Genomic DNA, 27,327 nt, shown 5'->3' on the forward strand with positions numbered 1-27,327 from the left:
TCCCCTCTGGGACCTTGTCTTCTCCCTTGTCCCCTGGCTAGCTCTACGCCAGCTCCACTGGTCTCCGGGCCATTCCTCAAACACAGCACACTCTCCCGCAACTCAGGGCCTTTGTACTTGCTGTTCTCTCTGTGGAGAACACTCTTCCCCCATCTCCACCAGCGCCTCCCTCACATCCTTCCACTCTTTGCTCAAATGTCACTTTCTCAGTGAAGTTCTTCCTCACTACTCTATGCAACCCCTCCCCTCCAACATTCCCCATCTCTGTTTCCTATTTCATGTTTCTCTATAGCACTTAGGGCTCATCTAACATACTAATCTGTTTATTTTTTGTTGTCTTTGTTAAAATCTAAGGTCGAGAAGGCAGGAGTGTTCTCTGGTTTGTTCAGGCTCTATCCCGGTGCGCGGGGCACATGGGAGGTGCTGCATGAACGTGTTCCGGGATCTGCACAGGACCTGCCCGAGGACTGCAGCATGGGGGCTACAAAGCGGTCAGGACGTCAGGACGTGGGCTAGGAGACTTCCAGCCTCAGCGAGGTACCCAAGAGACACTTCCCCGTGTCTGCGACTGTTTCCTCGGCACAATGCAGGTATCGGAAACTAAGGTCCCCAGTAGCTCTCGAATTATAAGAATCTTGACAGGAAGAGGCCTGGATTAAGGATCCAGACATGGGCCATCAGACAGGTGAGGGACAGGGGAATCCGCGTCTCCTGAGGTTGGTCAGAAGAGCCAGTGACAGGCCAAGCGGGGGTGGACAGAGGCCAGGGAGCGGGCAGGTGGCGCCCCCGGGGGCCGGGACGCCAGCGGTTAGGCCCGGGTGTGGAGACCAGGCCGCGCTGGGCTGGGGCGCCCGCGTCCTCGCTGACCGGCTGCGCCACATCTAGCGCGTCTCTTAACCTTCCGACCTGCCGTTCACGTCTTGGGGGAAATCCTGACTGCGCCTCCGCGCAGGGTGGCGTGGAGACTGCAGGAGATAACGCAGGTGGCCCAGAGCGACGCTCCACGGCGCCGGCGGCCGTCCTCAGCGGCGCGGGGCGCGGGCCACCGCGGAGGAAGCGGAGGGGGCGGCGGCCCTGGTCCCCGACGTCACCGGGGATCGGAGGGGCGGGGCGGCCGCAGAGGGGGCGGGGGCCGGGGCGGAGGTGTTCCCGGGGGCGAGGGGCGGTGACCCGGTGCCTATAGGCTCCCCAGGGACACAGCGGCGGGGATCTGGCCTGGGCCACGTAGGCTCCAGCGGCGCGGACAGTCGGCCGTCGCTCCGTCCTCCCGCCGCGTCCCGCCGCGTCCCGCCGCTTGCACCTGCCGCCCCGCGCAGCAGCCCGGCCCCAGCATGACGGACCAGGCGGCCTTCGACACGAATATCGTCACCCTGACCCGTTTCGTCATGGAGGAGGGCAGGAAGGCCCGCGGCACGGGCGAGATGACCCAGCTGCTCAACTCGCTCTGCACCGCGGTCAAAGCCATCTCCACGGCCGTGCGCAAGGCGGGCATCGCGCACCTGTGAGTCAGGCCTCAGGCTGCCCGCTGCATCCTGTCTGTCTGTCTGTCCGCCTGGGGATCTGCCTGGATGCCTGACTCTGGTCCTCCTGCTGTCAGCCTGTCTGTCTGACAGCTGGGGGTCTCTTTCTCTGTCTCTGGTAGCCACTCTTTTCAGAAGCTTGCCCAGCCACACTCAAGCCCTCGTTCCCTCTCTCTGGAGCTTGGGGGTGCCCACTGGCGCCTGTCTCCCAGTCTGCACCTGCGTTCATCCTGCAGCCCTCTCACCTGGGCTGAGCAGCCTGCCTTGGCACCTCTCTCCCATTCCTCCTGGCGAAACTGGTTGTCCGGAGTGGGCACCCGGCCTGCCTGCTTCCCTCCTTCACTCCCTTTGGCACTGGGGCCCCAAGTCAGGTTTCTAATCGAATATCTCCTTGATTCTACAGTTCTTTTAGGGGTGAGGGACCCCAGACAGGCTGGGAGGGAGCCTGCAGGCCCAGAGTTCTCAGGAGCAGCAGTGCTGGTGGGCGAAGGGCTGCAGTGGTTGTGAGGTGGGGCCTCAAGTTCTGATTTCTAAGAAGTTCGGTGGTAAGTGGTGCTCATGCTGCTGGTCTGCAGATCACACTGTGTGCAGCAAAGGAGTCAGGGGGCGTGCGAATTCAAAGGGCACCTTCTGGTGAGGCTTTTTGTAAATAACGCAATATTCTTTGGTTATTCTGGCGTGCACAAGTGTTTTATATTTACATTGGTCCTCACTGTAACTGAAGGGTACCTGGGTTTCCAGATTGCCCACCCTCCTTCCTGACATTTCCCACACTTAGAAAGGCTATAAAAATTGTCCATGATCCTCATAGCTGATCTGAATAGTGTAAGCCCTGCAGCCTGGAGTCCATCTCTGGGAAGCCGTTTGGCTTCGGTCCCACAGTTTGGGTTGGTGGAGCTGGCTCTTAAGAAAGGAGCGTGTGGTCCCATTTATTTCCTGATGTCAAGTGGGGACGCCCTGTTGGAGAGAGATTGGGACAGGTATGTCAGGAAAGTGGTGACTCCATCACCATTTCACCTGTGGCCCCTCTTAGTCATACATTTCTAAGGAGCCTTTGCTATAGGAAACCACTTGGTTAAATCTTACGTCAGATTTAATCTACACCCAGTATAGCTGTTCTTACAGCCTTATCTGCTTTTGAGGACCGGGGAGCTTTTTGAAAAAGTGTGCTTGTCATTTCTCGTATTCTTTTAAAAATGTGTCAGTACCTTTCACAACCCCAAAGAGACTCGGAAACACAAGATCTGCTTTGAGCTGTATCTTTCCCACCTTTTAAGTAACCTCAGATAGTGGGACCTTAGATAGTGGGATTTTGATAGTGGGACCTGGACAAAGGGTGCTAATTTGGGCTATGTAAAATATGTACATTTTTAGACTAGATAGTTGTAAATTCCAGGTTTAAAAACATATTGTTGTTATTATTATAAACCAGTTAATAAGCTGTACTCATTGACAAAAATTCAAACCACTTGAAAGAACACAAAGGGAAAAGTGAAACCCACTCATATCCATTCCCTGGGGTATCCACTATTAGTAACTTACTGGTTATTTTCCCAGATACTTCTTTACACTCATATAAATTATCCAGGGACACATATTTATGTAGGCCTATTTATAAATAGCAAACAAAATGGAATCACACTTAACATAGTCGTCTGCAGTTTGCTTTCATCATTCAACAATATATAATGAACATCCTTCAATGTCAGGACGTATAAACCCACCTCTCTTTTTAACTGTTGTGTAGTCTTCCACTGCAAGGATGTATTGTGAGCTATTTAACTCTTCCCCTATTTTGGGGCATTTCACAGGTCTTTGACTATTTCAAACAGTAGCTGTAAACAAGTGTTGATGTCTGGTAATGTGGGCAGTTGACAGGGGCAGACCGGAACCTGGACACTTAGGTGCTCCTGTGGGAAAATAAGAGTTTGGCTGTCTCAGGACAGCATGTCGTCAGTCTGGCAGGCAGCAATAAGACAAGATCTCGTCAGGCCTCTAAATTACATTCATTATCAGCTTTGATTTCCTGGATGAAAAGGCCAGCTTGCCTGCAAATAACTGGTAAATGCCGAAGGCTTGCCCTAGAAGGGCATGTACCCAGAGGGACAAGAGGATTGCAGGTTTGCAGGATCCTCACAGGAAGCAGTTTATGGAGCTTGGCCATGACTTCTCATCAGGGACACATCAGGAGTTTAAGCACAGAGTCTGGGGCGTCCTCTCCCCCTCTCTCCCTCTCTAATCAACAGTTTCTATTGTAGCCACCTTCATTGCTCCTAATAAGATGTTCACAGAATCATAAAATTTCATGCTGAAAGACTCAGAAGTCACCTAGTCCAGCCCCTCTTTGCACAGATGAGGACAATGAGGTGACCTGGCCTTGGCCCTGGTTGGGGCTCTTTTCACCATACCGCACATCTCTTCCTTTATCTTTTAGAAATCAGTTAAAGCTCACCCAAGTCTGTCTCATCTATTAATTACATTTTTGATGTGTGTTAAGAATTGTATCCCAAGAAGCTATCGCCTTGTAGCAAACCTGTTCTTGAAGCCACGTCTGTGCGCTGTTGCCTCTCCTCCACCCACTCCCGGGAGAGAAGGGGTGATGGTCCAGACAAGGGGCGGTCAGCCTTCTGTTCTCTCCTGAGAACAGTTAGCAGCCTGCAGGTGGATCTGATAGCTTCATGGTTCAAATTCAAGTGCTCCCTGCTTCTCAGTCTTCATTCCTTTGGGAGAAAGTGCTCCTCTGGGGGCTTAGGCTTCTGCTTTCGGCAAGTGGAGTTGACTTCCTTTCGTACATGTTTCCAAACCAGTGTCTGAAGGATGCACTGGTTCCATTCGATTCAACAAAATGCTATTGAACACCCACAGTATACCAAGGTCTAGAAAAGACAGTGAGATGAGAACGACACAGAGCTTATGCCGTAGGAAAAATAAGACAAGTGTAGAACTAGTTATAAAACACAGTAGAGATGCTGAAAGATGCTTTCCTAGAGGTGCCAAAAATACGATGCAGATGCAAAGGATTGTGGAGCGTCGCGATGGATATTTGCAATGGGCGGTCAGAGATCGTCACAAGGCCTTTCAGCTGGAGAGCACTTGGAGCTGGGCGGTCGTGTGAGGAAAAGTACGAGGTGGGAAAATGTTTCTGGAAAGTTTGCTTATTTAATTTGATGGAACACACATGGCGGAGCGTTAGTGGATGTTACGTTGTGAGTGCGTTGGGGAGCATCAAATGGCAAGGGTGAATACTTCATATTCTAGGGGGTATGCAAAGAAGAGAGGGTACAGATTTTTGAGTGGGGCAGTGGCATGGTTAGAGATGAATCTGGGGAAGATATGAATGGAAGTATAGAGTTGGAAGATGGAAAGCTGAGAAGTGGAGAAAACCAGTTGAAAGGGAAGGGGTGAGGAAAGCGGCTGCCAGAGCTAGAGCTAGGGCAGAGAGGAGGACCCAGAAGAAGGCTGAGTGTGGACTGGGGGGGGTGGGCAGCAAGGGAGGTCCACCCAATTCAGAGCAGCCCAGCCATTAACAAACAAAGCAAAGCAAAACAAAAACAGAATTCCAAAGGTAGAGCTGGGTTTTCGAGATTGGGGAAGGGTGAGAAGGTGATTCCAGCATTTTGGAAACGTTGAACTTGAGATGGTGAAGGGCTAGCAGCTGGAGATGTTGTCCAGCCTGCAGTTGGATGCCACAGTCTGAAAGGCAGGCATGAAGCATGACTACAGGTTTGGCCATGGGATTTTGGTACATTGGCCCTGAGGCAGAGAGGAAGAGGAGAAGAAAATCAGGACCAGACTTAGCAGAACAGTATCATGCAGGGCTTAAGAGCACTTTTTTTTTTTTAAAGATTGGCACCTGAGCTACCATCTGTTGCCAATCTTTTTTTTTTTTTTCTTCTTCTTTTCCCCAAGGACCCCCCAATACATAGTTGTATATTTTAGTTGTAGGTCCTTCTGGTTGTGCTGTGTGGGATGCCACCTCAGCATGGTTTGATGAGTTGTATAGGTCCATGCCTAGGACCCAAATTGGTGAAACTCTGGGCCACCAAAGCAAAGCACGTGAACTTAACCACTCGGCAATAGGGCGGGCCCAAGGGCACATTTTGGAGAGAGATGGAGCTAGGGTCAAGTTCCTGGCTTTGCCATTCAACTTCTGTGAGGATTTGGGCAATTCATGTAATATCTCTGAGCCTCAGTTTCCTCACTTGTAAGATGGAAATAACTGTTTTCTTCAACCTCAAAGAGTTGTGTGAGGATGAACTGAGTTCATTAAATGGGTACCAATATCATCATTGTTTTCCTAGGCTGAAGATTATTTTTTTTCTAGACTTATATCTTTATATTTTACTTTTTAATCCTTACAAGTTGCCCACAGGTGTATATTCCAGGCTAGAACGTTATATATTAAAACGATGTTGCACCGTCAGATTAGGTCCAGGAAACCTCCCCCCATCATGCTCACGTGGTATCCAGAAAAGTTCCTTTTATATACAGGGTCCTCTCGGTTATTTGATGGAAGAAAATAATAACTTCAGTTTTAATTTTAGAATTACAAGTCAGTTAATACATGCTTAAGTTTATCTTCAAACTTGCAGAGTTTATGACGTTAAACTTTTGGAAACTTTGTCAGATGTATTTTATATTTCTTGAATTGTCTTCTCCATGTTTCCAAGAGTGAGTTGTAACTTCATTTCCATGAGAGAGACAAAGCCAGCCACAGTCCATCCTGTTTGTCCATTTGGGCTCCATGGACTCCAGTGAAGGTCGGGGTTTGTGGCCTTTGGAAGCTGCCCCGGTTGACGCCTCTCCTTCCACATCTTTCTGATCTGACCCTTGGATGTTCCTGGCTGGGTGAACGGTTGGTCATTTACCTTGGAATCAATCAAAAACAAGTCAGTGTTACTTTGACTTTAGTGATAAGGATTAAATGGTAACCTGCCTTTCTTTTTCTTTGGTCAAGTATTTCTGAAAATGAGTTTTCCCACTTGATTTTCTTACATGCTGTCGAGGGTGCTGCCTCATTCACACTGTTGTATTGACATCAGGAGGAAGAGGTCTAAAGTCAGGGAGCAAATCAAGGAAGTCATCGAGAGTTCCTCCCTAAGTGTGGCCCTGGCCCCAGTCCCTGTGTCTAGGGCTGTGCTTCAGAGATGTTGTTAAAGGGAGCTCTCCCCTGATCATCATAAATCACAGACTTTATGGCTGTGAAATGGCTCATTCCATTCTAGAAACCATAGGCAAATTTGAAAAACCATGCTAGTATTTCATCCAGATTTCTGAGGATTTTAAAATGCTGGCTGAGTGAAACTATGCTTCTGAAGAGTTCCCCATCACATGAATTAAAATGACTTTTGGCTTTTCCAAAATTTCAGTGAGGTTTACAGTAAAAGTAAAAGAAGAGATATTACAGACAGCAGCTTCTCAATTTGATTTTTGCTCCCTCACCTCTGGAAAGAGAACTTTTATGTCTCTGGGGTTTAAAAAGAACAGCTACAGGGCTTAAACCCTGGCAGGATGCCTCCCCCCTTGAACTACTGGGGCTGCAGAGCCAACTAATTGGAGTGAAATTGAAGTGAAATGTCATAAGCCTCTCAAGTAGAATACCATCCCCAGTGAAACTTGGGTCGAATGTGAACTTTGAGCACTTTCCTTTGCTGCCAGTTACCTGTGACATAGTTCAGCACTGGCCATCTGGCTGTCTTCCCAGGAATTGCCTGCAAAACTGGTTTGGGGGTCATGGTTCCCCCGCCCCCTCCTCAGCCCTCATTTACTCAGTGGATGCCTGTGGGCTCAGTAAGGACAGTGACAGCTGCCTGTGGCTGCTGGGAACCAGGTGCGTCACAAAGATTAGCCCTCATCCTTACAGAGCCCGAAACAGAAACAGTCCACCAGGGAGCTGAGACCACTTAGTACATAATCAGTAAGAGCGAGTGGCAGAATTTGGACCCGAGTCTCGGATGCTGTATTCTTGCCAGGACTCACCTTGCCTCTCAGCATGGTTGCGTTACTGTGAGAGACGTTAGGGACGGGACTGAAATGAGACCACTTCTTGCTCCTTTGCCTGTGTGCCAGGCTCTGTTCTCAGCCCTTTTTACCTATATCAACTCATTTACCCCCCCTGTCTACACACTACAGTGCAGACATACTGAATTCCTATTTTACAGATGAAGAACCAAAGGTCAGAGATGCTAAGTGTCTTGCCCAGGGCTGCCTAGCAGGTGGCAGAGCTGGGGTTTGAAGCCCGGTGGCCTAGAGTCCCAGCCCATGGAGAAAAGCCCAGGATCTTGCTTTTCCCTCTGTGATACCTTGCTTTTAGGAGAAGCATCCTCGGCAGATCAGGTCACTGACTTATTCAAAACTAATGTCCCTGTCCTGTGTGATCAGCGCCCGGCTGCTACTGAATCCTTTTCTGGGTGAGGTGGGGAGGGAGCTAAGCTGGGAGGTTTACTACTTGCTCAGCTCAGCCCATTTCTTGACCTTTAGGCTTATTTCTCTTTCTCTGTTGGTTGTCAGGCACAGTCAGCCTCGGCAAGGCTTTTTTTGACAGGGTTGTACGCTGGTTCCCCCACATCCCTGCAGCCCTGTTTGCTACGTGATTCTGGCCCCAGGAAGCAGCAGGTTGGGAACTGATCTAAGAGAGATCCAAGTGGTGCAGGAACGGCCTTGCTCAAGGCCTGCCAAGGGTGGTGGTGCCGTTCCCGCCTGTTCACAGCAGCTGGCACAGAAGTTCCTTCCAGACCAGGCCGGGTTTCCAGCCCCCGCTGGGCTCTCCTGGAGTCTGCTAGAACTCAGTTGATCCATTTTCCAAGCCCTAGTTCACAGGGCCAAGCAAAAGGCCTGATTCTGTAGGTAGGTTATACTCTCTCTCCTCGTGGCCCTCGGAATATATAGTAAAGACTCTCGTTCATCTGTCCTTTGGGGCCTTGAGCAACGATGACTGATCAGAACACAGAAATTTACTGCTTCTAAGGGAGTTTCTGAAAACTTGTGGAGAAAATAAACTCCATGTGTCCTTCAGCTAATTAGATCCTCTAGGATATTTCTGAGGGCTTTTTCTGCTCTGTGGAAGCCGCAGAAAACTTGCCCGCTTCCAGCTTTTCATTGACCTGTGGAAACCTGTTCCCTCAGGCCGTCCTGCCGCCTTCTGAGGGCCCCTCCTGAGGCGGCCGGGAGAAGCCCGAGCGAGCACTCACCCCGAGGCCTTGCCGCCCCGGAGCAGGGCAGTGCGGGGCAGCGTGAGAACAGGCACGGGGACTTCGCGTGCTAAGATGCAACGCGAAGAGCACGCAGGGAAATGACAGGCGCTCGGGTATCCTTACTATCGACTCGGCAGCCTGGGAACTCATCGTCCTGAACCGTTTCTACCATAGAGTCGCTGTCCTGTGCTTCCTCAAAGAAATTCTTAACACCAGGACTTACCAGGGGAAACTCTCCCACAAGATGGCCTAAAAAAGTAATAAAGTGCCTGAATTTTGAGTTTGAGGGGTATAGAATAATCTCTCTCCATAAGTTTTTTATGCTTCTCAAGCAACTGGAGCATAGTTGACAAAAAGTCCTTCTGGTTAGTATAGAGGAGGGACCCCAGGGGGGGTGAAGAGGAGGCAGAGGGAAGTAACCCCCCAACTCTGCAGACACAGCCAGAGAAGCGGCCGGCTGTCTGCGATGGTTCCACGGTGAAGACAGTCGTTGGTGCTGGGCATGGTGAGTGTCCCCAGTGTTCATCCTGCTGTGTGTTATGGGGCTCCACCTGACTCCCATCATGGACAGGTGGTGCCACTCTCTGTGACTCAAGGACAGGAGCCGCCTTAGAGCCCTGGAGCGGCAGTGAGGAACCTGGCTGGTGGTCTTGGCTAGACAAGTCAGCCACCCTGGCACGGTGACCTCTCACAGCCCACAGCACGGTCTGGGGCCGCAGGAGTTGCATCGCAGTTCTGTTTGGCCAGCGGCTGGGTCTGCAAGCTCAGAAAATGCAGTCCAGTGCATCAGAAGCTCTCCCGCTTCCACTCAGTCCCGCTGAACAAATGAGGGAACCTGTGTTTGCGACAGAGTCACAGGGAAACCAGTCTGCCCTGGGCCAGCAGGAGCACCACAAACCAGAGCTGGCCCTGCAGGGCCCTCTCCTCTGGTCTCCTCTTCCCACATTCTGGAGCTCCCCTGATCTGGGCATCACAGGAAAAAGACCTTGAGTTTTAAAAGGTTACCTATAAAAATGTGCACACAATAGCCCCTCCCATTTGGAAACGTGAAAATCAAACTCTCTGTGGTGTCTGGATGAATGGCTGGCCCGGAGCTCTGGTTGGAGCTGTTACTGGCTGGCTTGTTTGGGCTCCCTTAGGGCTTTTTCATACCCTTCCTTTCTTAGGAAAAACAGTGAAGATAGCCTCCAGCCTGACCAGCCCTTTGCAGTGGGACCTTTCTTGACCTCCTAAACCCCTTGCCCGGCATCTTGTTTCATTTTATTTGAGCACTTGTCACTCTCAGACAGTATCTCGTGCATTCACAGCACTTGTTTGTTTCTCATTTGTCTCCCTCTCTAGAATGTTAGCTCCATGAGGCAGCGAGCTCATCTGTCCAGTTCAGCACTGTGACCCCAGCACTCAGAACAGGGCCTGGGGCACAGTGGGCACCCAATAAATATTTGTCGAATAACGAACCCTCACATAGGCCTCCAGGGTGCTTTTGAGTAGAAGAGACCTCAGCCTGACAGCTCACCTGTCTCGCTGAGCAAGAGACCTGAGCAGGTGGAACGTGGGCCACACACAGGGTGAAACAGACCTTTCCCATGGCTGCCTCTGTGCCTCGTCCAACTGCCCCAGCCTGCAAGGCCTCCCTGGAGCTGTCCCATAGGCCTTCCCCTCTGGGGACCAGGCTGGTGGCTTCCCCCAGCCCTCCAAGGTGTGGAGCAACCTTAAAAGTTGATTGCTCCTGTGCTCATTCCTTTAGGCTCAGGTCTCTGTTCTCCTCAGGCAATGCCATTCACTCATCCAGCAAGCATTCACTGAGGCCCTACTATGTGCTGGAAGCCAAGACACACTGGGGAAACACATACCCTCTGTCGTCATCCTCACAGAAGTAAAGGATAAACAACCACGCCAGCGTGATGGTGGACGAGGCCTGGGGGATCTCCAGGGCCAACCTTCCTCCCACAGCATGAGCAGATCCCCAATGAGCACTCCCTTTAGTGAGCAAACAAGGGAATAAACATTTTTTTCTCACCTCTTAGGCGCCAAGGGCTGTACTTAGCCCTTTTTGTACCTTATTGCATGTAATCCTCCAAGTGCCCCGAGGTCGTTGCCCTCTGGGAGCAGTGGCAGAAAGGCAGGCTCAGACGGGGCAGGGCTTGCGGGGCAGGGCTTGCAGAGCGGGGCCCCGAGCCGGGGCTCTGTCAGGAAGCTCTGCTCTTTTCCGTCAGCGCTGTTCATCTGCCTGAATTAGTAGTGACTTCAGTGGTGGAAACGTCTGGCTGGGAAGGAGAGACACAGGTGCGGGGGGCAGTGAGAGAGATTGGTGAGCCCTGCCAAGCCTCGATCCGCCCAGAATTTGGCTGCCTTCTTTCTCTGAAGTGAGGAAGAGAGTATGTGGAAAGAGAAGCAAAAGCCCAGAGATGTGGGCTGTAGCGCAAGTCTGATGGCTCCCCTGATCTTTGCGAGTGAGGTGGTGAAAAGACAAGTGGGGGGAGGGCCGGAGCGATGAGGCGCTGTTTTCCAGGTGGGCAAGGAAGTGATGCCAAAAGTGGGGATGCTGGAAAGTGGGCTTGATGAGACAGCTGGAGCTGCCTCCTGGAGAGAGTCAGGCCAGACGAGGCATCTGGGTTTGGACAGTTTCTGGTGTGGGCTCAGTTTTGTCCAGCCAGAGACATGCAAGTTATGTTTAGAGAAAATGTATTTTCAGGAGTTGAAGCAGCGGATGCCACGACAACAGTGCAGGGCAAGTGCCCCGGCAACGTGGGCCGGGGGCACTGGTGCCCCTTCGTGCCCGCCTGCAGCTGTTTGGCGGTTTCTTCCGCGCTCTGACTTTCCCTTCTCACCTCCAGCCTCCGTATCTTGTTCTGGGCCTCCTTCCTCTACACCGTTTCCCCTCCTCCCACTGTTCCCGTTCAACCCCAGGCTGTGACAAGCTGCCTCTTTCTCATTCTAACAAGTGAGGCAGCATCCTGGACAAGCCATCCGCACTCTGGGAATTCCCCCATTACTGACCTGCAGGTACCTTGAAAACAAAGTAGAAACTCCAGACTTCCCACTCCCCGCAGCCCTTAGGACCCGTGCCAGGGGCAGTGGGTTGCCCCCCAGAGGGGCCCGGCCTGGGGGTCAAAGTGAACTGCTGGCCTCTGGCCTTGCGCTCTGGTGTAGACAAGCTCGCTGGCGCCCTGGAGTGAGCTGCCTCCTCTATAAAATGAGCTGGTGGGACCAGTCAAAATTTCTTCTCTTTTAGGATCTTTTCAGCTGTAAAACCATAGAATCCCTTGGCTTAGCTCACATCTCAGGCTCCCTCTTGCCTAGAAGTTTTCTTTGCTTGCTGAGTTTCTCAACTGATTCATTATGCATTAGCCCATAAATTTGGAGGTAAGATTTGGTTCTTGGGGGAGGTGGAAAAAAATCAACCTTTTTGTGTATAAAACACAGGTACACATACAGTGCATAAACAGATATACTCTATCTGTACTATTAAAATTAAAATTCTGGGGCCGGCCCTGTGGCCGAGTGGTTGAGTTTCCGTGCTTCGCTTCTGCAGTCCAGGGTTTCGCCGGTTCAGATCCTGGGTGCAGACACGGCACTGCTCATCAGGCCACGCTGAGGCAGTGTCCCACATGCCACATCCAGAAGGACCCACAACTAAAATATACAACTATGTACTGGGGGGATTTGGGGAGAAGAAGAAAAAAAGGATTGGCAACAGATGTTAGCTCAGGGCCAATTAAAAAAAAATTAAAATTCCATGAGTGAATGTGATTAGGGAAAAGAAGCCTGAAAAGCCTCCTTAGGGGCCCTAAGAAAAAAAAAGGTTGAGAAACACGGCTTTAACCTCAAAGGTGTGCCGTGCACCATGACAGGTCCTGGACAGACGAATGACACTATTTCCTTCCCCCCGGGAGTCAATCCAGTGGGATGCCCACCCTCCTTGCTCTATTTCTCCCCAACCAGGTGTCTTCTTTACTTTCTTCTAACTTCTGCTAAATGCTTGCTTTCAGTGGGTTTATAGGTGCATCGACATATTCTGGTGGCCGTGGCTTATATTTTTGTGGCTTTTCTTCCTTCTAGCTATGGAATTGCTGGCTCTACCAATGTGACGGGTGATCAGGTGAAGAAGCTGGATGTCCTCTCCAATGACCTGGTTGTTAATGTGTTAAAGTCCTCCTTTGCCACCTGTGTTCTTGTGTCGGAAGAAGACAAACATGCCATAATAGTGGAACCTGAGAAAAGGGTGGGTTTGCACTTCCACTGTTGAGGGTGTTAATGTGACCATTTTTCTTCCTAGCTTCATAAATGACTCTACTTGTTAGCCAAGCTGGATTCCTAGGAATCACCCTAGATCATTCCTGAGCCATGTCATCATTTCACTGATTCCACCTCACAACTGTATCTCCCACTGTCCTCCCCAGTCCACACCACCACGCAGGTCACACCGTGATCGTCTCTCCCAGGTTCTCGTACGTGGGAGAGACTCAGAGATACTCACACTCATCTCCACTCCTAACGTTTTACTGTCATGTTCAAGGCTCTTCAAAGTCTGGCTTCTGTTAACTCCTTCTTTCACTTTATCTCCTTCCACCAAATCCCCAGCCTTCACACCCAACTCTCCCGCCAACCTCAACTGCTCACAATTCCTCTCACTGATGCGTGCGCTGAGATCCACTGGAATCCTATTAATCTGATCGCTCCTTGAGGACAGAGAACCAGCTATATTCTTCTCTGTATCCCGGCATCAAGCACAATACCTGGTGCATTGTAGGGGCTCAACAATAAATCATTGTGTAAAAAGTGAATGAGAGAGTGTAGCCTGCTTTGTGGAGCAACGACGATCTTGTAAAAATGAAAACGGCGCTGAGAGGAGAAGTGCGGCTGTACGGGCTTACAGTTCCTCCCTGTCTGAGACGACCCGGGACGTGGAGCAGTGGAAGGAGAAAAAAGTAGTCGGAAGATGAATTTAAAGAGGCTGCCTGCTACCCAGTCTTGACCTTTTTAAGAGGGTCGGGAGCCACAGCCTGTTAACTTGTTTTACATCATTCCTAAGGTGCTACTACCTGTCAGCTTCCAAGTTCATGTTGTTCTCTGCTGGGCTTCTGACGGTACTTGGCAGTTGTAGGCATGTGGATTGAATTTGCAGTTTAATATTCTCTATCAGTCAGCCCGAACTTCTCTGACTACAGTGTACCTTCATGACAGGCATGTTCCCGTTTTCTAGGTGACAGTTTCTCCTGCATCAGCCAGGGTGATTTGTTAAGAGCAAGCGGTCAGGGAATCAGAGAATTGTCTTAATTTGATGCAGAAATGTAAAAACCACATCTTAAAGTGGCTAATTGGGAGATGGAGAATCCCCAGTGGTGTGCTGGTAAACCAAATCTCTGGTTTGTAGCACTTGCTAATTTCAACTGTGTCAGTACTGCCCCACAGTTGATTGTAAGCTACTGTATGACATGGCTGAAGCAGAGTGGGAGGAGACCGCACCATCAGCTGAGAGGCGACCTGCCAGCCCCAGCACACCGCTGAGAATCCTGCGCCAAGGCTTTGGTGGTTCCACTACCACTGAGGGCTCTTTCCTTTGGGAATTGCAGTAGGACTGTCGTTGAAAACTCTGTGCACTGCAACCCCAGCTGTCATCTAGAGATTTCGCACGAGAAGTGTCTAACAAATCTGAAGGTTGTCTTTGCTTCACCTAAGGAATTGTTATGTTTTTTTCCTTATAAATAATGAGAAATATGTGACTATCTTTGTTTCTCTTTTTCCTTTGGCTGTCAGGAAACTCAAACCAACATTATGATTCATTTATGTCAATGACGTAGGAAATTATAACTTATTTATCTGTATGCCATCACTTTCATCTACACCTCCTTTTCTAAGATGTGTTTTCTCTGCCTAATTCTTTGTGTTTTCTCACACCAAAAGATATACATCTATACTATATATATATAGTTGTTTTCATTCTACATGCCACCTCATACTGTCCATGTCAGAATATAAATGACTCACATTTCTTGCAGTTTTCCCCAGATTCCCTTTTTTACCCCTTAGTGTATACTCTCTATTTTGTTATAGAGTTTATTTTTAAAGTAAAGTTGTATTCTTTTTCTTTGCTCAGGGTAAATATGTGGTCTGTTTTGATCCCCTTGATGGATCGTCCAATATCGACTGCCTTGCATCCATTGGAACCATTTTTGGCATCTACAGAAAGGTAACGCCCCTGGTTTGGGATCAAAAGAAAAGTTAAGACTGAGCACCCAGTCCTGTTTCCCTGTTGGAGGAGCAGCCAGAATGTGTTTCATGAAACTCCGTGAGGCTTGAAATAGGTTTATACTTCAAGGTCTGACTTTTTCAGCATTAACTGCACAATGAAGATCCATTAAGCTGTTAGAATAAAATGGAGTAAAACGTGAGAGGAAAGAGACAGATATTTCACTCTGTAAAATATTGCTCTCCTGTATGACAGAAAATGAAGTTAAAGTCAAAGAGACAGTACAGGGCGGCTACAGTGACGATACTGTGGGGACTGACAAAGGTGGGAGCATGACGACAGCAGAGATTATTTATGTCGAATCCGTCCTTTAAGTCTGCTAAACCACAGGTCTGGGCACTGTGACCCCCAGGGCCAGATCCAGCCTGTTGCCTGATTTGCATGGTCTGTGAGCAAAAAATAACCCTTTTGTATTTTCATATGGCTGAAAAAAATCTAAAGAAGAATATTCCATGACCCATGGCATTTATATGAATTTAATTTTCACTGTCCATAAATAAAGTTTTAATGGCCTATGGTCAACTCCTTTCTTTAGATGTTGCCTTTGGCTGATTTCACGCTGCACTGGCAGGGTTAAGGAGCTGTGACAGAGACCGTGTGATGATAAAGCCTCAACTGTTGACAGTGTGTGCATTGTGGAGGGTTTGCTGCACACTGGTGCAGCATGGGGACCCCAGCCCTGCCCTGGGTCCTCCACCAGTGCAACCTGGCCAGGGAACTCTCCCTGCAAAGTCTCTCTCTCCTGAGGTGTATGTGTGGGTGCGGGTGGTGGTGGGAGAGCTCTCAGCTATACAGACAGGTGGAAAGAAGAAGGAATCCCTGTGGGCTCGGCATAAAACAGGATGACATCTAAACTGTCGTCTTGGCTTCAGCCTTTCCTGTTTATTTAGAAGTAAAAACTCACAGATGCCATCGAGGCTGGGCCCGTTTCTTCATCTTAACGGACGAGGCGGTTAGTTCAGCGGACCTCCGAGGTCCCTCCCCAGTCTCCTACTCCAGATACAGAGGCCAGACCTTAAGAAGCGAGATCGCAATTTGCACTTTATTTTTCCAAGTGACTTGTCTAGTATTGCACCTGATCTCCTTCCGAACATGTGGAAGGTAGGACCCCCGTGGGACAGTTCTCTGTCATCCCTGGGATGCGTTTTGCTTTTATCTTGGTTGAGAGGCAGATCCGTATCAAAATCAGAGTCGGAGAAGGTTCTAATGCTCATACCAGGAAGGCAAAGGCAATAATTCATTTATTTCCAAGTCACACCGTGAAACATCCCGTGGAGGGACGTGACGTTCCCTGCAGAGTAGCGCATCTGTAGCAGAGGTGGAGAGGTTTGCAGCACAATTCCTCCTGCGGAGGGAGACCGCTGGTTAGTGATGCGGCCGACGTAGCACAGGGCCCGCGCTGGCCAGCCCAGCCTCTCCCTGCACACCCCAAATAGGGAGCTTCGAAGGGAAAAAACTCTGGAAAACCGAGACACTCGCTATCGACTGAAAAGAAAACAAACCAGCTCGCAACAGCAGCTTGAATTAAGAATGCTAGAACAATTAACAGTGGGTCTGCGCACTCTTCTCAATAAACCTGAAGTGACTCTCTTAAAAGACTGAAAAAGATGATGGGTCTGACACCTTTAAGTTATTTCAGTTTTCAGAAGTCTTATTGATTATGTGGAACCATTTGAGGGCCTGTGGGGCGTAAACATCCATGCGTCTGATGCTTCCGAGGAGACCTTTCCTGCGTCCTGCAGAGACGGTTCTGGGCTGGAATTCAGCGCCCTGTTACACCCGCTCGGTGGCCCGGCATCAGTAGCGGGGACCTGGCGACAGTGATGAGGCCTTGCCCATGGGACACCTGGAGACAGGCTCCAAAGCAGCCTCGTAGCACACGTGGTCAGTGTTCCATGCAGTTCCTGCTGCAGCACCCCCGAGGGGTCACCAAGCCTCCGGCTGGGGACATCCGGAAGGGGAAGGATTCTCCTGAGCTGTTGATTGGCCGTCATGGTTAGAATGTTTGCCAAATGTTGAGTGAGACTCTGTCTCCTATTACTTGTTTGGCCTTTTAGAGCATCAGAAAATAAGATTTTTTTACATGTTTGGAAATGGCTTTCCTGGCTTCTTTTCTCCTCCTTTTTTCGGTCTTCTTTAAGCTAAACATCTTCATATGAGATGATTTGTAGACCTCGCTAGCACGGTCACCCTCTCCTGGACACGTTCTGATGTCGCAGGGTACTTTAGAAATATCAGTCCCCACAACAGAGCAGCTTCAGAAGTGCTCCGGCAGCTTCAGAGGCCGCGTTCCTTCCCTTGACTGAGCACAGGGAGGCTCACTGAGAGTAGCCACGCGGAACACTGACACTTCCGGACCTTGGCACTTACTGGCTCTATGGGACCTGGGGCCAGGTGACCTCTCTATGCCTCTTGTTCCCTTATCCATAAAGTGGAGATATTGAAAATTAAGTATAACACACCAAAAATAGTGCCTGTCGCATAAAAAGTGCTCGATAAGTGGCAGCTATTAATGTTACTTGTTTTGTGTAGTAAGATTCAGTGGACAGTGTCACAACTCAAATTGGCTTAAGAAAGGATGAAGGGGAGGGATGGAGGGAGAGGAAAAGTAGTGGCTCACACGACTGGAAAGCGCAGTGGGTAGTCTGCCTCAGGTGCCGCTGCATTCAGAGATTCAGACGATGTAGTCAGGACTCACTTCCTCCCCATCTCCCTCACTTCCTCCCTCTGTGGTGGTGACATGGCTCCCAGCAGGTGCAGGCTCACATCCAATCCTCTCAGCAACCCAAGCAGAAAATGCAAGCCTCCCTTCCAGCAATTCCAACAAGAACGTCGTCTCATTGGTTCTCGTTGGCTCTGATTGATTGGCTTAAGTCACGTGCCCACCCCTCAACCAATCACAATGGCCTGAAGCACGCAATGATCTGGTTGGCCAGGCCAGGGTCAAATGCCCGTTCCTGGAGCTGAGGAGAGGGAGGCAGTACTTCAAGACTAAGGTGCAGTTATCGGCGGAAGGGTGATGGACGCTGGCCAAGCAAAACCAACAGCTGTTCACTGCAGATTACAAACTTCCTTGAGGGCAGGGGGCTCGTCTTATGTATTGGTCATCTGCTAGATTGTCTGGTGCCATAGTAGGTGAACAATACTGGCTGATATGGGGCTTCTCCGACCGCTCTGTGAGATCTAAGGAGGGTTTGCTGCCGCTCTGAGGGAAGCCCTGGGGACATGACAGCCCTACCCCACTTCTGCCTGACCTTCTCCTCCACCACTTCGTCTCTGGAATCCATGATGTCTCCTCCTATGCTCCTTATGGGGTGGTGTGAATTAAAACAAACCACCCCGGTGGTGGCCTGGACAGGTAGAGAAGGGTAGGGTCCAGAGGCTTTGTAATTTTGCCAAGAGCTGTGTGCCCATCGTTCTGTGAGCATCTGGATGAGAATATAATGCATTCCCTCAGGGCAAAGACATTCCTTGCTGGGCGGTTGGAGGAGAGAATTCACGCACTGAACAGGGGATCAGGCCAGAAAAGAATTCCTCTAAATCCATGATTCCATGGCATTATTTTCTCTTTGAGTGTGTGGATCGTAGACTATGTTACCATTTCTTATTCCATGCAAGGAAGTCGAAGAGTAAGATTGTTTGGTGACCTTATTTCAGGGAAAGGCTGTTTAGTCTTGCACCTTTGCCACCGGAAGGCATGGATGGTCCTGGGCGAGGTGAATCTGTGGGAGACTTTCCTTGGTGGAGAACTGATTACTCCAAGCTGCCAGGGGCTGCCAGTCAGCTCTTTGGTTTACACATCACCTTTGTCTGCACTGGCAAGGCTAAGTGGTTGTGATAGAGGATAGTCAGAGGGCTGAGTCCATCTACCGTGTCACTGGCTTTGAAGGAAGCTGGTTCCTTTTTCAAGGTTGTGCACTGGCCAAATTTGGAGTTTGGGAAAAACAACTCAACTTTTTGATACTGTGTGTAGTCTGTGTTTAGCTGTACTGCAGTATCCTGTGAGCACAAAGCAAACTAAATCAAATAACTTGACCCAACCCAACTAACCAACCAATCACCTGGATGAAAACCATTTCTTAAACACAAGGAGTGAGGACAAGGGGAAAAAGGAGAGAAATGGTTTTTCTGACTCTTCCTTTTATATGAGTAGTTCTTAAACTTTAGAGCAAGAGTCTCCTATGGTGCATGGTAAGTACAGATTCCCTGGACCCAACTTAGAAAGTCTGACTTAGTAAGTCGAGGCTGCAGCCCCGGAATACGCATTTCTAATAAGCATCCCAAGTGATTCTGACGCAGGTGGTCTTTGGACCACACTTTCAAAAGTTACATGGCGAAATTACCAGGAATGCTCTGTTGGGATGACCTCCATCCCCAGCAGCATGATATAGATGCCCTTGCCTACTCTCAGCTGCTGGAATCTCTGCTGGGGGAATGAATGAATGAAATGGCCCATTTTTGTTTCTATTGAAATTCAAATAGAGAGTATTTGAGCTGAAAGATCTTTTTGGGGCTGTTTTGAGGACCGAAAAAACCAATCAAGTGTTAATAAAGAAGATAATTATCAATTAGCGATCATACACTAGGAGCCATCCGCTTAAGGTGTTCCCTTCCTTGGTATTAGGCAAACTGTGGGTCACGTGATCCAGTGAGCTGTGTTTTTAATGAAAAAAAAAAGAAAGATTAGAGAGCATGTCATGTTCTAAATACTGTTTTGCTAAATTTTTGTAGTTGTGTGTGCATGTGTGTGTGTGTTGGTACTGGTTTGTGTTGTAAAACTGTATCTTTACTGTGTGTCATGGTCAAAAAAATGGAAAGCATCTGCCCTACCCTGTAATGACTCTGGAGAGATGTTCTAAGTTCCTGTATTTCTGAGAATTTCTTTGATGCGTGAGTGATGTGGACCACACTGCTCACTGGGGTGTGTGCTGCAACTGGCAAGAGCTCATGAAATTGATTTCCTCGGCAGACTCACAGCCCTCCAGCCCAGACTTAATTTGTTTAAATAAAGATGGAGTAGGCAGGTGAAAGACATTGATGCCCGTAATAAGATTAAATTAGTGGGAACTGGCAAGAAGGCATGTTCTTTTTTGAAAGTGATAATGGCAAAATGAGGGAATATCAAATTAGTAAAATTGGAGGAGGACTCTGATTGGAAAGAAGGATCCAGGAGCAGGAAATCTGGGGTCTGGCGGGCAGGCTGCTGTGGTAATGTAATCAGGATATTGCTGGTGTGTGGAGGAAGGCCTCTGGGAAGATGCCCCATTTCATTAGGAGAGCACCTTGATAATGCGTCTTGCTAATGGTTGAACTGGAAAAAAGAGCCGCAAAACAAAACAAAACAAAACAAAAACATGCTTTGTTTTCTTTCTTGTCCTAGAATTCGACTGATGAGCCATCTGAGAAGGATGCTCTGCAGCCAGGCCGGAACCTGGTGGCTGCCGGCTATGCTCTCTATGGCAGTGCCACCATGTTGGTCCTGGCCATGGTAAATGGTGTCAACTGCTTCATGCTGGACCCGGTGAGAGACCCGGTGGGAGGCTGGGTGCTCAGCTGGTGGCTGTGAGGGTCTGGAGTGTGTGGGGTGGGAGTGGGGGGCGTGGTATGCAGAGGTGGGAGATGAGGCTCTAGAGTGAAGAGATGATGGGGTGGAGAAGAAGATGAGGGAGGTGGAGGGACAGTGAGAGGGTTACTGAGGTGAGAAATAATATCTGTCCAGAGCACAAGAAGAGGTCTTTGTTCCAAGATTAATTCTTGGAGGGTTTATTACTCAACAAACTCAAATGCCCGCCAAGGCCAGGCAGGCTGTAGAAATGAGTGAAGTGTGCTGGGGGAGGACTGCCCAGGCAGTGGTGGGGACTGTGGAGACGGGAGGGGGCCCAGCGGTTGTTGCTGTTCAGGAATAGGGGCCCAGTTTTGCTAAGGCTTCCAATGTTTCAAGAAACGCTGGCTTTTTGAAAAAATGTAATGTTTCTGGCTTTGTAAAACACTGTGCTAGCCAACCAAAACACATTCATGGACCAGATGGGGCCCGCAGATTTGCCACCCACCGTATCTATTACTAGCTTATTTTCCTGAGGTGAACGAGGCTCCCAGCTGAGGCAGTGGACTGCACTGTTTCTTCAAAAATAGCTCCAAATTTATTTGATATTGTGCACATGCGTGCAAACCTTCGGTTAACCTGTGCGGTTTGGTAAGGCTTTGCTGAACTCAAGGAAGTGAAAATAAAGAAGGAAATGAAGATAATTCCTTGGTCCACCTTATAGAGAAAAGCTACTTGTGGAGGGGAGCCCACGGGGCCGTGAAGAACTGTCACGAATGGTTTTGATTTGTGGATAATTTCCTCCACGTGTCTATTGATTGGTGTTATTTATTTATTCAGTTAGATGACAGTTTCAGCAGAGCAGATCAATGGGGAAAGAAATCTCTGTAGATACTCGGTGCCACTCAGCCCACCATTGAGCAGGGCTCCACAGCACCATCTTTGGTGGGTCTGCGTGTCATCATGTGTTTGGTCCCCAGTCTCAAGGGGAGAAGACCTGGGTTTATAAATAGCTTTTAGCTTTAGAAATGTCCTCGTATGAAAGTAAAGAAACAGTTGGTTTCTCCGTGCTTTTTGCTGACCCAGGGAGCAACAGGCACGTGCAGCGGCTGGAATCCAGGAGGCGTGCACAGCGGGCGGGTCATGTAAATCAGAACTGCCTTTGTCCCCGCTCTTTCACCTCTTTCAAGGCTGGACTTTGCCTCCTTGCTAGTACAGGCGCTTAATAAATACACAAGGCGGGGGCAGCACCAGCTGAGGCCTCCAGAGGAGTGACCTCGGGGAAAACAGGGGCAGAACCAGACAGAGCAAAGTCTGCTCCGAGCCCAGGGGCCAGTTCCTGAAGCCACAGATGTTTGCAGATTTCTCGTCTTGCCACATGCTTACCACTTCCCCCAACTTTCTTCTGGTGACATCTCTGTTGCCTTTGAGCTGATGAGTGTGTACAAAAAGTTAAATCTCTTCTTGTCTGCAGACTGCAGACTGGTGTCTCCAGGAGTAAGTTTCTGTGTGTTTGATGGTCTTTGGCCCTCCTCAGACCTAACGGCCCTCAGAGTTTGGAAGAACAATGCAGCCTTGGCCCCCCTGACCCCCCAACCGCTGTCCTCCCCAGATCACATTAACCCTCTCGTCCCCAGGCCTGGGGCGAGCCTCGGCCAGCTTAGCCCTCTTTTCATCTTGGCTCCTACAAGGACAGGTGATGGTTGCTGCTAAAAAGACCGCACAGCTATATTTCTGTTTCTAACAAGCTTTAACTTTCAAAAAGCTTCTCAGTCTTGTCTCCACGTACAAGAACCTCCTCTCCGTCACACTGGAATGCCCTGGGACGCGTTTTCCAGACTTTTTATGTAAAGGCATTTATCTATCTATTTATTTATTTTGCCTCAAAGAAGACTTAATACCTATTCTCCTCAAACTGTTTCAGAAAATTGAGAAAGATGGAGAACTCCCTAACACATTCTATGAAGCCAACATCACTCTGATCCCCAAACCTGACAAGGACAACACAAAGAAGGAGAACTACAGGCCGATATCACTGATGAACATAGATGCAAAAATCCTTAACAAAATTTTGGCAAACCGATTACAGCAATACATCAAAAAGATTATACACCATGATCAAGTGGGATTTATACCAGGGACACAGGGATGGTTCAACATCCGCAAGTCAATCAACGTGATACACTACATCAACAAAATGAAAAACAAAAACCACATGATCATCTCAATAGACGCAGAGAAAGCATTCGACAAGATCCAACACCCATTTATGATAAAAACCCTCAGTAAAATGGGTATAGAAGGAAAGTACCTCAACATAATAAAGGCCATATATGATAGACCCACAGCCAACATCATACTCAATGGACAAAAGCTGAAAGCCATCCCTATTTATTTATTTTGCTTTACTGATTATAAAAGATATCTCTACATATTTGTGGTCAAAATTTTTGGAAAGACAAAAAAAGAAAAAAGATCCCTTTCAATGACCACTGTTAATCCTAGCCTCTTTTCTCTCCCTTCTCTCCTCCCTCCTGCTTTCCTCCTCTCTGGCCTCCCTCCCTGCCTCCACCGCCCACTTCCTGTCTGCAGGAACCAGTCTTTGCTACGGGAACAGATGGCTGGGGAGATGTGTTGACGGGCCTCCCTTCTTCTTAGCTGTTGCCTCAATGAAGCTTCCCCCCTCCCCAGATGAGCAGAGCCTCTGTCACCCTCTTATCAGCAACACATAGGAGCCCCAAACAATCTTTCTCCAGGGCAATAGGAGTTATATTGACGCTTTCCCCCAAATCTGAATCTCCTTTGAAGAACCCAAGTCCTAAAGGCATCCGCTTAGCACTGGCGCTGTGGGAGGAGAGTTAGAACACTGCAGATCGTGAGCAAAGGCATCTGAAGTTACGCCCGCTGTGAATCAAAACTCAGGCTTCAGCTCTTTTCTATGGCAACACACAAAAGGGGAAATGTCATAAAGGTAGAGCTGGGAAGCTGGGAGCAGCCTGATCACGTTGGCGTAACTCAGCCGCCCCTCCCTCCTGGCAGCCCACCTCCTGTCTGCGCCAACGTTTTCTTTTTTTGCAAAGGCGCACACATCTTCTATTGCCTAGGACACACATTCTTATTCGCCCTCAGGTTTTGCTTCTGTTTTACATATGTCCGCCCTCCTTATTTCGGTATGGTTTCTTTCTTGTTTTACTGAAACCATTTGAAAACCAAGTCAAAAGTGTCCTCTATCCCTGACCACGTCTGTGGCACCCTCTCATCCTCCCTCCTGTCCTGTCTGCTCATCCTCACCGCGCTCGTCTTCTCTCGCCGCGTTCACAGTTCTTGCAGAGGTGGCGGGAGGCACGGCTGTCCCAGGGCCAGGAGAGGCCCCCTGTGTTGAAGCTTGGGGGTGACCGCAGGCCTGACACCCCAGCCCAGCCCGCCCCCTTCACCCAGGCCCCGCGGAGGCGGCTGTCACCCCTCCTTTCCCTCCTGTTCCACAGGCCATCGGAGAGTTCATTTTGGTGGACAGGGATGTGAAGATCAAAAAGAAAGGCAGCATCTACAGCCTCAATGAGGGCTATGCCAAGGACTTCGACCCTGCCGTCACTGAGTACGTCCAGAGGAAGAAGTTCCCCCCAGTAAGTGAGGGCTCCTGGGGTGGGGAGCGCCCCTGGGCCACCCAGAAACCTGTTGGTTCACGATTTACCCTGGAGGTGAAAGGCAGCACGGATGGAGGTGCCTGGGCCTCCCCCGTGCCCTGACCCCTGAGTAGGTTCCCACCTGGCCCCCTGCCCTGAGATGTTAACATCAGCCTTTGCCACCTTCTCTCAGGAGAAAAAAATCAGGATAATAAAGTCAGCCAAATGAATGAGTTCACAGCAATAAAGCGTGTTTCACTTCTGGGGTCCCTGACCCCAGATGGTAGAAAATGTGGTCCTCACGCCCAGGTACCAGCCTGATGGCTTCGACAGATTTCTACAGTCGGCTCGAGATTGAGCGTCCATCTTGGTGTCTCCCTAGGAAAGTGCCCAGCACTGAATACCAAGGGAAGGAATGGTTGTTTGTAGGGCTAGGTCTATGTGGGACTGTCCCATTTTGTCATACTCTTGCTTAAAGGCCTTGGGAGGCTGCTGTGTTGCGAGGAGGAAGCCCCAGCGTTGTTAGGATGACATTTAGGGCCCTCAGAGCTGACCCCAGGCTCTCTCCAGCCTTATTCTCTCTCCTTCCACCTTGCCCTAGATTACTCTACCAAAACAGGTACCCTCACTGCACGGAGCTGTTCCCCAGGCCCGGGGACGGTGCGTGCTTCTCTGTGATGCCAAGCCTTTGAGCGGGCCGTTCCCTCTCCCACCCTTGGTGAGACCTCCCTAGACTGACAAAGTCTTCTCAACCTTCAATGTCCTGCTAAATGGGACAATTTTTGTGATGCCTGCCCCCACCCATAGCCAGAATCAACCACACGCTCCTCAGGGCTTTTGCAGGTACTCTGACCTCTTGTAAGATGTATAAAGGCTGTCTCCATTATTCCATTTTCTGCTCCTTAGGAACAAGATTTTCATCACATTTCCTAGCACAGCCCCAAACACACACCTTGTAGGTGCTCAGTGAATGACTGTTGAATCAAATAAGGGTAGAGATCACAGAGAGAACTAACTCACTTTCTTTCTTTTTAGCAACTCTAACTACTGCTGTCCTTAACCTTGCAGGATAACTCGGCCCCCTATGGTGCGAGGTACGTGGGCTCCATGGTGGCTGATGTCCACCGCACCCTGGTCTATGGAGGGATCTTTATGTACCCAGCAAACAAGAAGAGCCCCAACGGAAAGGTAAGGAAAGCCTCTGACAGGCGACTGAGAAGCAGTGTGTTTCACTGGGAGCCTGGGGCGCATGACATACTCAGCAGGAGGGTGCTAAGGATGTCTGTGGCACATTCTTTCCTGGATTAAAGCTTGTCCTGGTTAAAGCCAGGTAGTATCAGCTAAAAATGGTCTCTCGAGAGCCCTTCCATCACTAAAGACAGGTAACCATGTTGTGTCAGAATGGGTGGAAGTGCTTAGAGCTTCCAGTGGGTACACGGTTTGGCTTGGGTAAAATGAATTCCATTCCTAAAGCAAAATGAAACAGTCCAGCCTCATTACCAAGACAGCAAATCAAATATGTATTCCAAACAGAGGTTTTCTTTGATTGCTTTCAAAAGGCATAAAATTGAAATAACTAGTGAGCCAACATTTGCTGCTCGGAAAATAGTACCTTTCTAGGGAAGGAAGGAAGCTCTGGGGAAACCTGGAGCTGTCAGGTAAGCTGTCACTGACTGATGCCAGTCTATCCCCCACAGCGTCCCCAAAAGCCACGGTGGGGGCTGCGCTTGCTTATTCTGGCTAAGGGACGCCCCACTTTGCACCCACACAGAGGGACAGCGTGTTTCCTTCCCAAGTGTTGTCCCCTGATTTTTCCCAATAGACACGTTGTCTTTTTTTTTCATGTGTGAGAAGGAATAGGAACAATAATCTGCTTAAGACAGTTGGAAATTGATCTATTTCAGATCTGTTCAGGTTTCTGTTTTGCAAGTGGCATCCAGGTCGCTGAAGGCATTCTTGTTTATTTAAAGACCACTCCTGTGAGAGCCACCTCAGGTGTCGCAACCTATGTGGCTAGCCTGCTTCACAGCACTTTTCTCCAATGCCTCAAAAAATTGTTCCTTAACACAATATTGAGCTTCCTCCTTTTTTTCAGTTTTTCGATTCTGGCCATGACACCTGTATGGAAATAGAGTCAGGAAACACCTGCAAAAAGCTGTCTGCTCAGTAGGCAGCCTGCGTGAAAATGCATACAATAAAAAAGTTAATATTTAAAAGTAAATGCTAAGATGTATAATATACTAAATCCCAACCCTCAAGCCTTGGGAGAATTGTAAAAGGAATGTGTACAGAGTTGCAAACAATATGATACTGTTTGGAGGAGCCAGTCTGCATTCCAGATGTCTGCAGCCAGACACTACCATGGACTTTTTATGCTTTTAGAATAGGCAAAGCTCCATCCAAAACACACAGAATCACTCATTAGGTCCAGTTTCCGTGCTATAAAGAGAAGGGAACCATTGGTTCTGCCAAAATGTCATTCAGTCTTGAGTCCAGGTGGCCTGCCTCACATTCGCGTCAGGCGATCTGTTGCTGGCTCTGGCTTGATGGATGGCTTAATTGAACGGAATGGCTAATTAGATGCAACCCTGGGGGGAACTATTACAACCTCCTGGAAGGAAAGAGAAAGGATCAGTTACTCCCTCGGAAACTCCCCCTGCCTCTGCACTATCTTGGTATGGAACAAATCCCTTTCCTGTGTACTATCCTCTGGTGTAAGGACCCTGCTCTTGACTCTTGTTTTGCAGTTGAGACTACTATATGAATGTAACCCAATGGCCTATGTCATGGAGAGGGCCGGAGGATTGGCTACCACAGGGAAGGAAGCTGTACTGGACATTGTTCCCACTGACATCCACCAGAGGGCGCCGATCATCTTGGGGTCCCCTGAAGATGTGACCGAGTTCCTGGAGCTATATAAGAAGCATGCTGCCAAGTGAAGAGCTGGCCTTCCCCACACCAAAAAGAATTGCCTTTTGTTTGGACCTTTTGTCTCACATGATGCTACCCATTCTGATTATGCATCATACATTCCTAGACAGCAGAAATAAAAAGCATGGATATTTTCACCATCAAATGCTGTGTGATGCCTGGCGCTGCTACCCAGATGCTGTCTTGACGATGCCACTGACGGTCAAGATATATTTTGAGTGAATAGAGGAGAAATAAACATATTCTTCCTTTTTCTAAAAAAAAA

At 49.1% G+C, this 27,327-nt stretch overlaps 1 protein-coding gene across 1 annotated transcript; it reads left to right on the plus strand.

Moving 5' to 3' along the window:
• Positions 1–79: 79 nt before the first annotated feature.
• On the plus strand, positions 80–27,327 carry FBP1 (fructose-bisphosphatase 1). The gene is made up of 7 exons (XM_046664859.1): positions 80–1,501; positions 12,776–12,938; positions 14,814–14,906; positions 20,347–20,487; positions 23,994–24,131; positions 25,200–25,319; positions 26,879–27,327. The coding sequence occupies exons 1-7, from the start codon at positions 1,332–1,334 to the stop codon at positions 27,068–27,070; spliced, it is 1,017 nt and encodes a 338-aa protein (XP_046520815.1). The 5' UTR covers positions 80–1,331; the 3' UTR covers positions 27,071–27,327.

Source organism: Equus quagga, chromosome 6 (genome assembly GCF_021613505.1).
Source record: "Equus quagga isolate Etosha38 chromosome 6, UCLA_HA_Equagga_1.0, whole genome shotgun sequence".
In the NCBI taxonomy this organism is placed as follows: domain Eukaryota; kingdom Metazoa; phylum Chordata; class Mammalia; order Perissodactyla; family Equidae; genus Equus; species Equus quagga.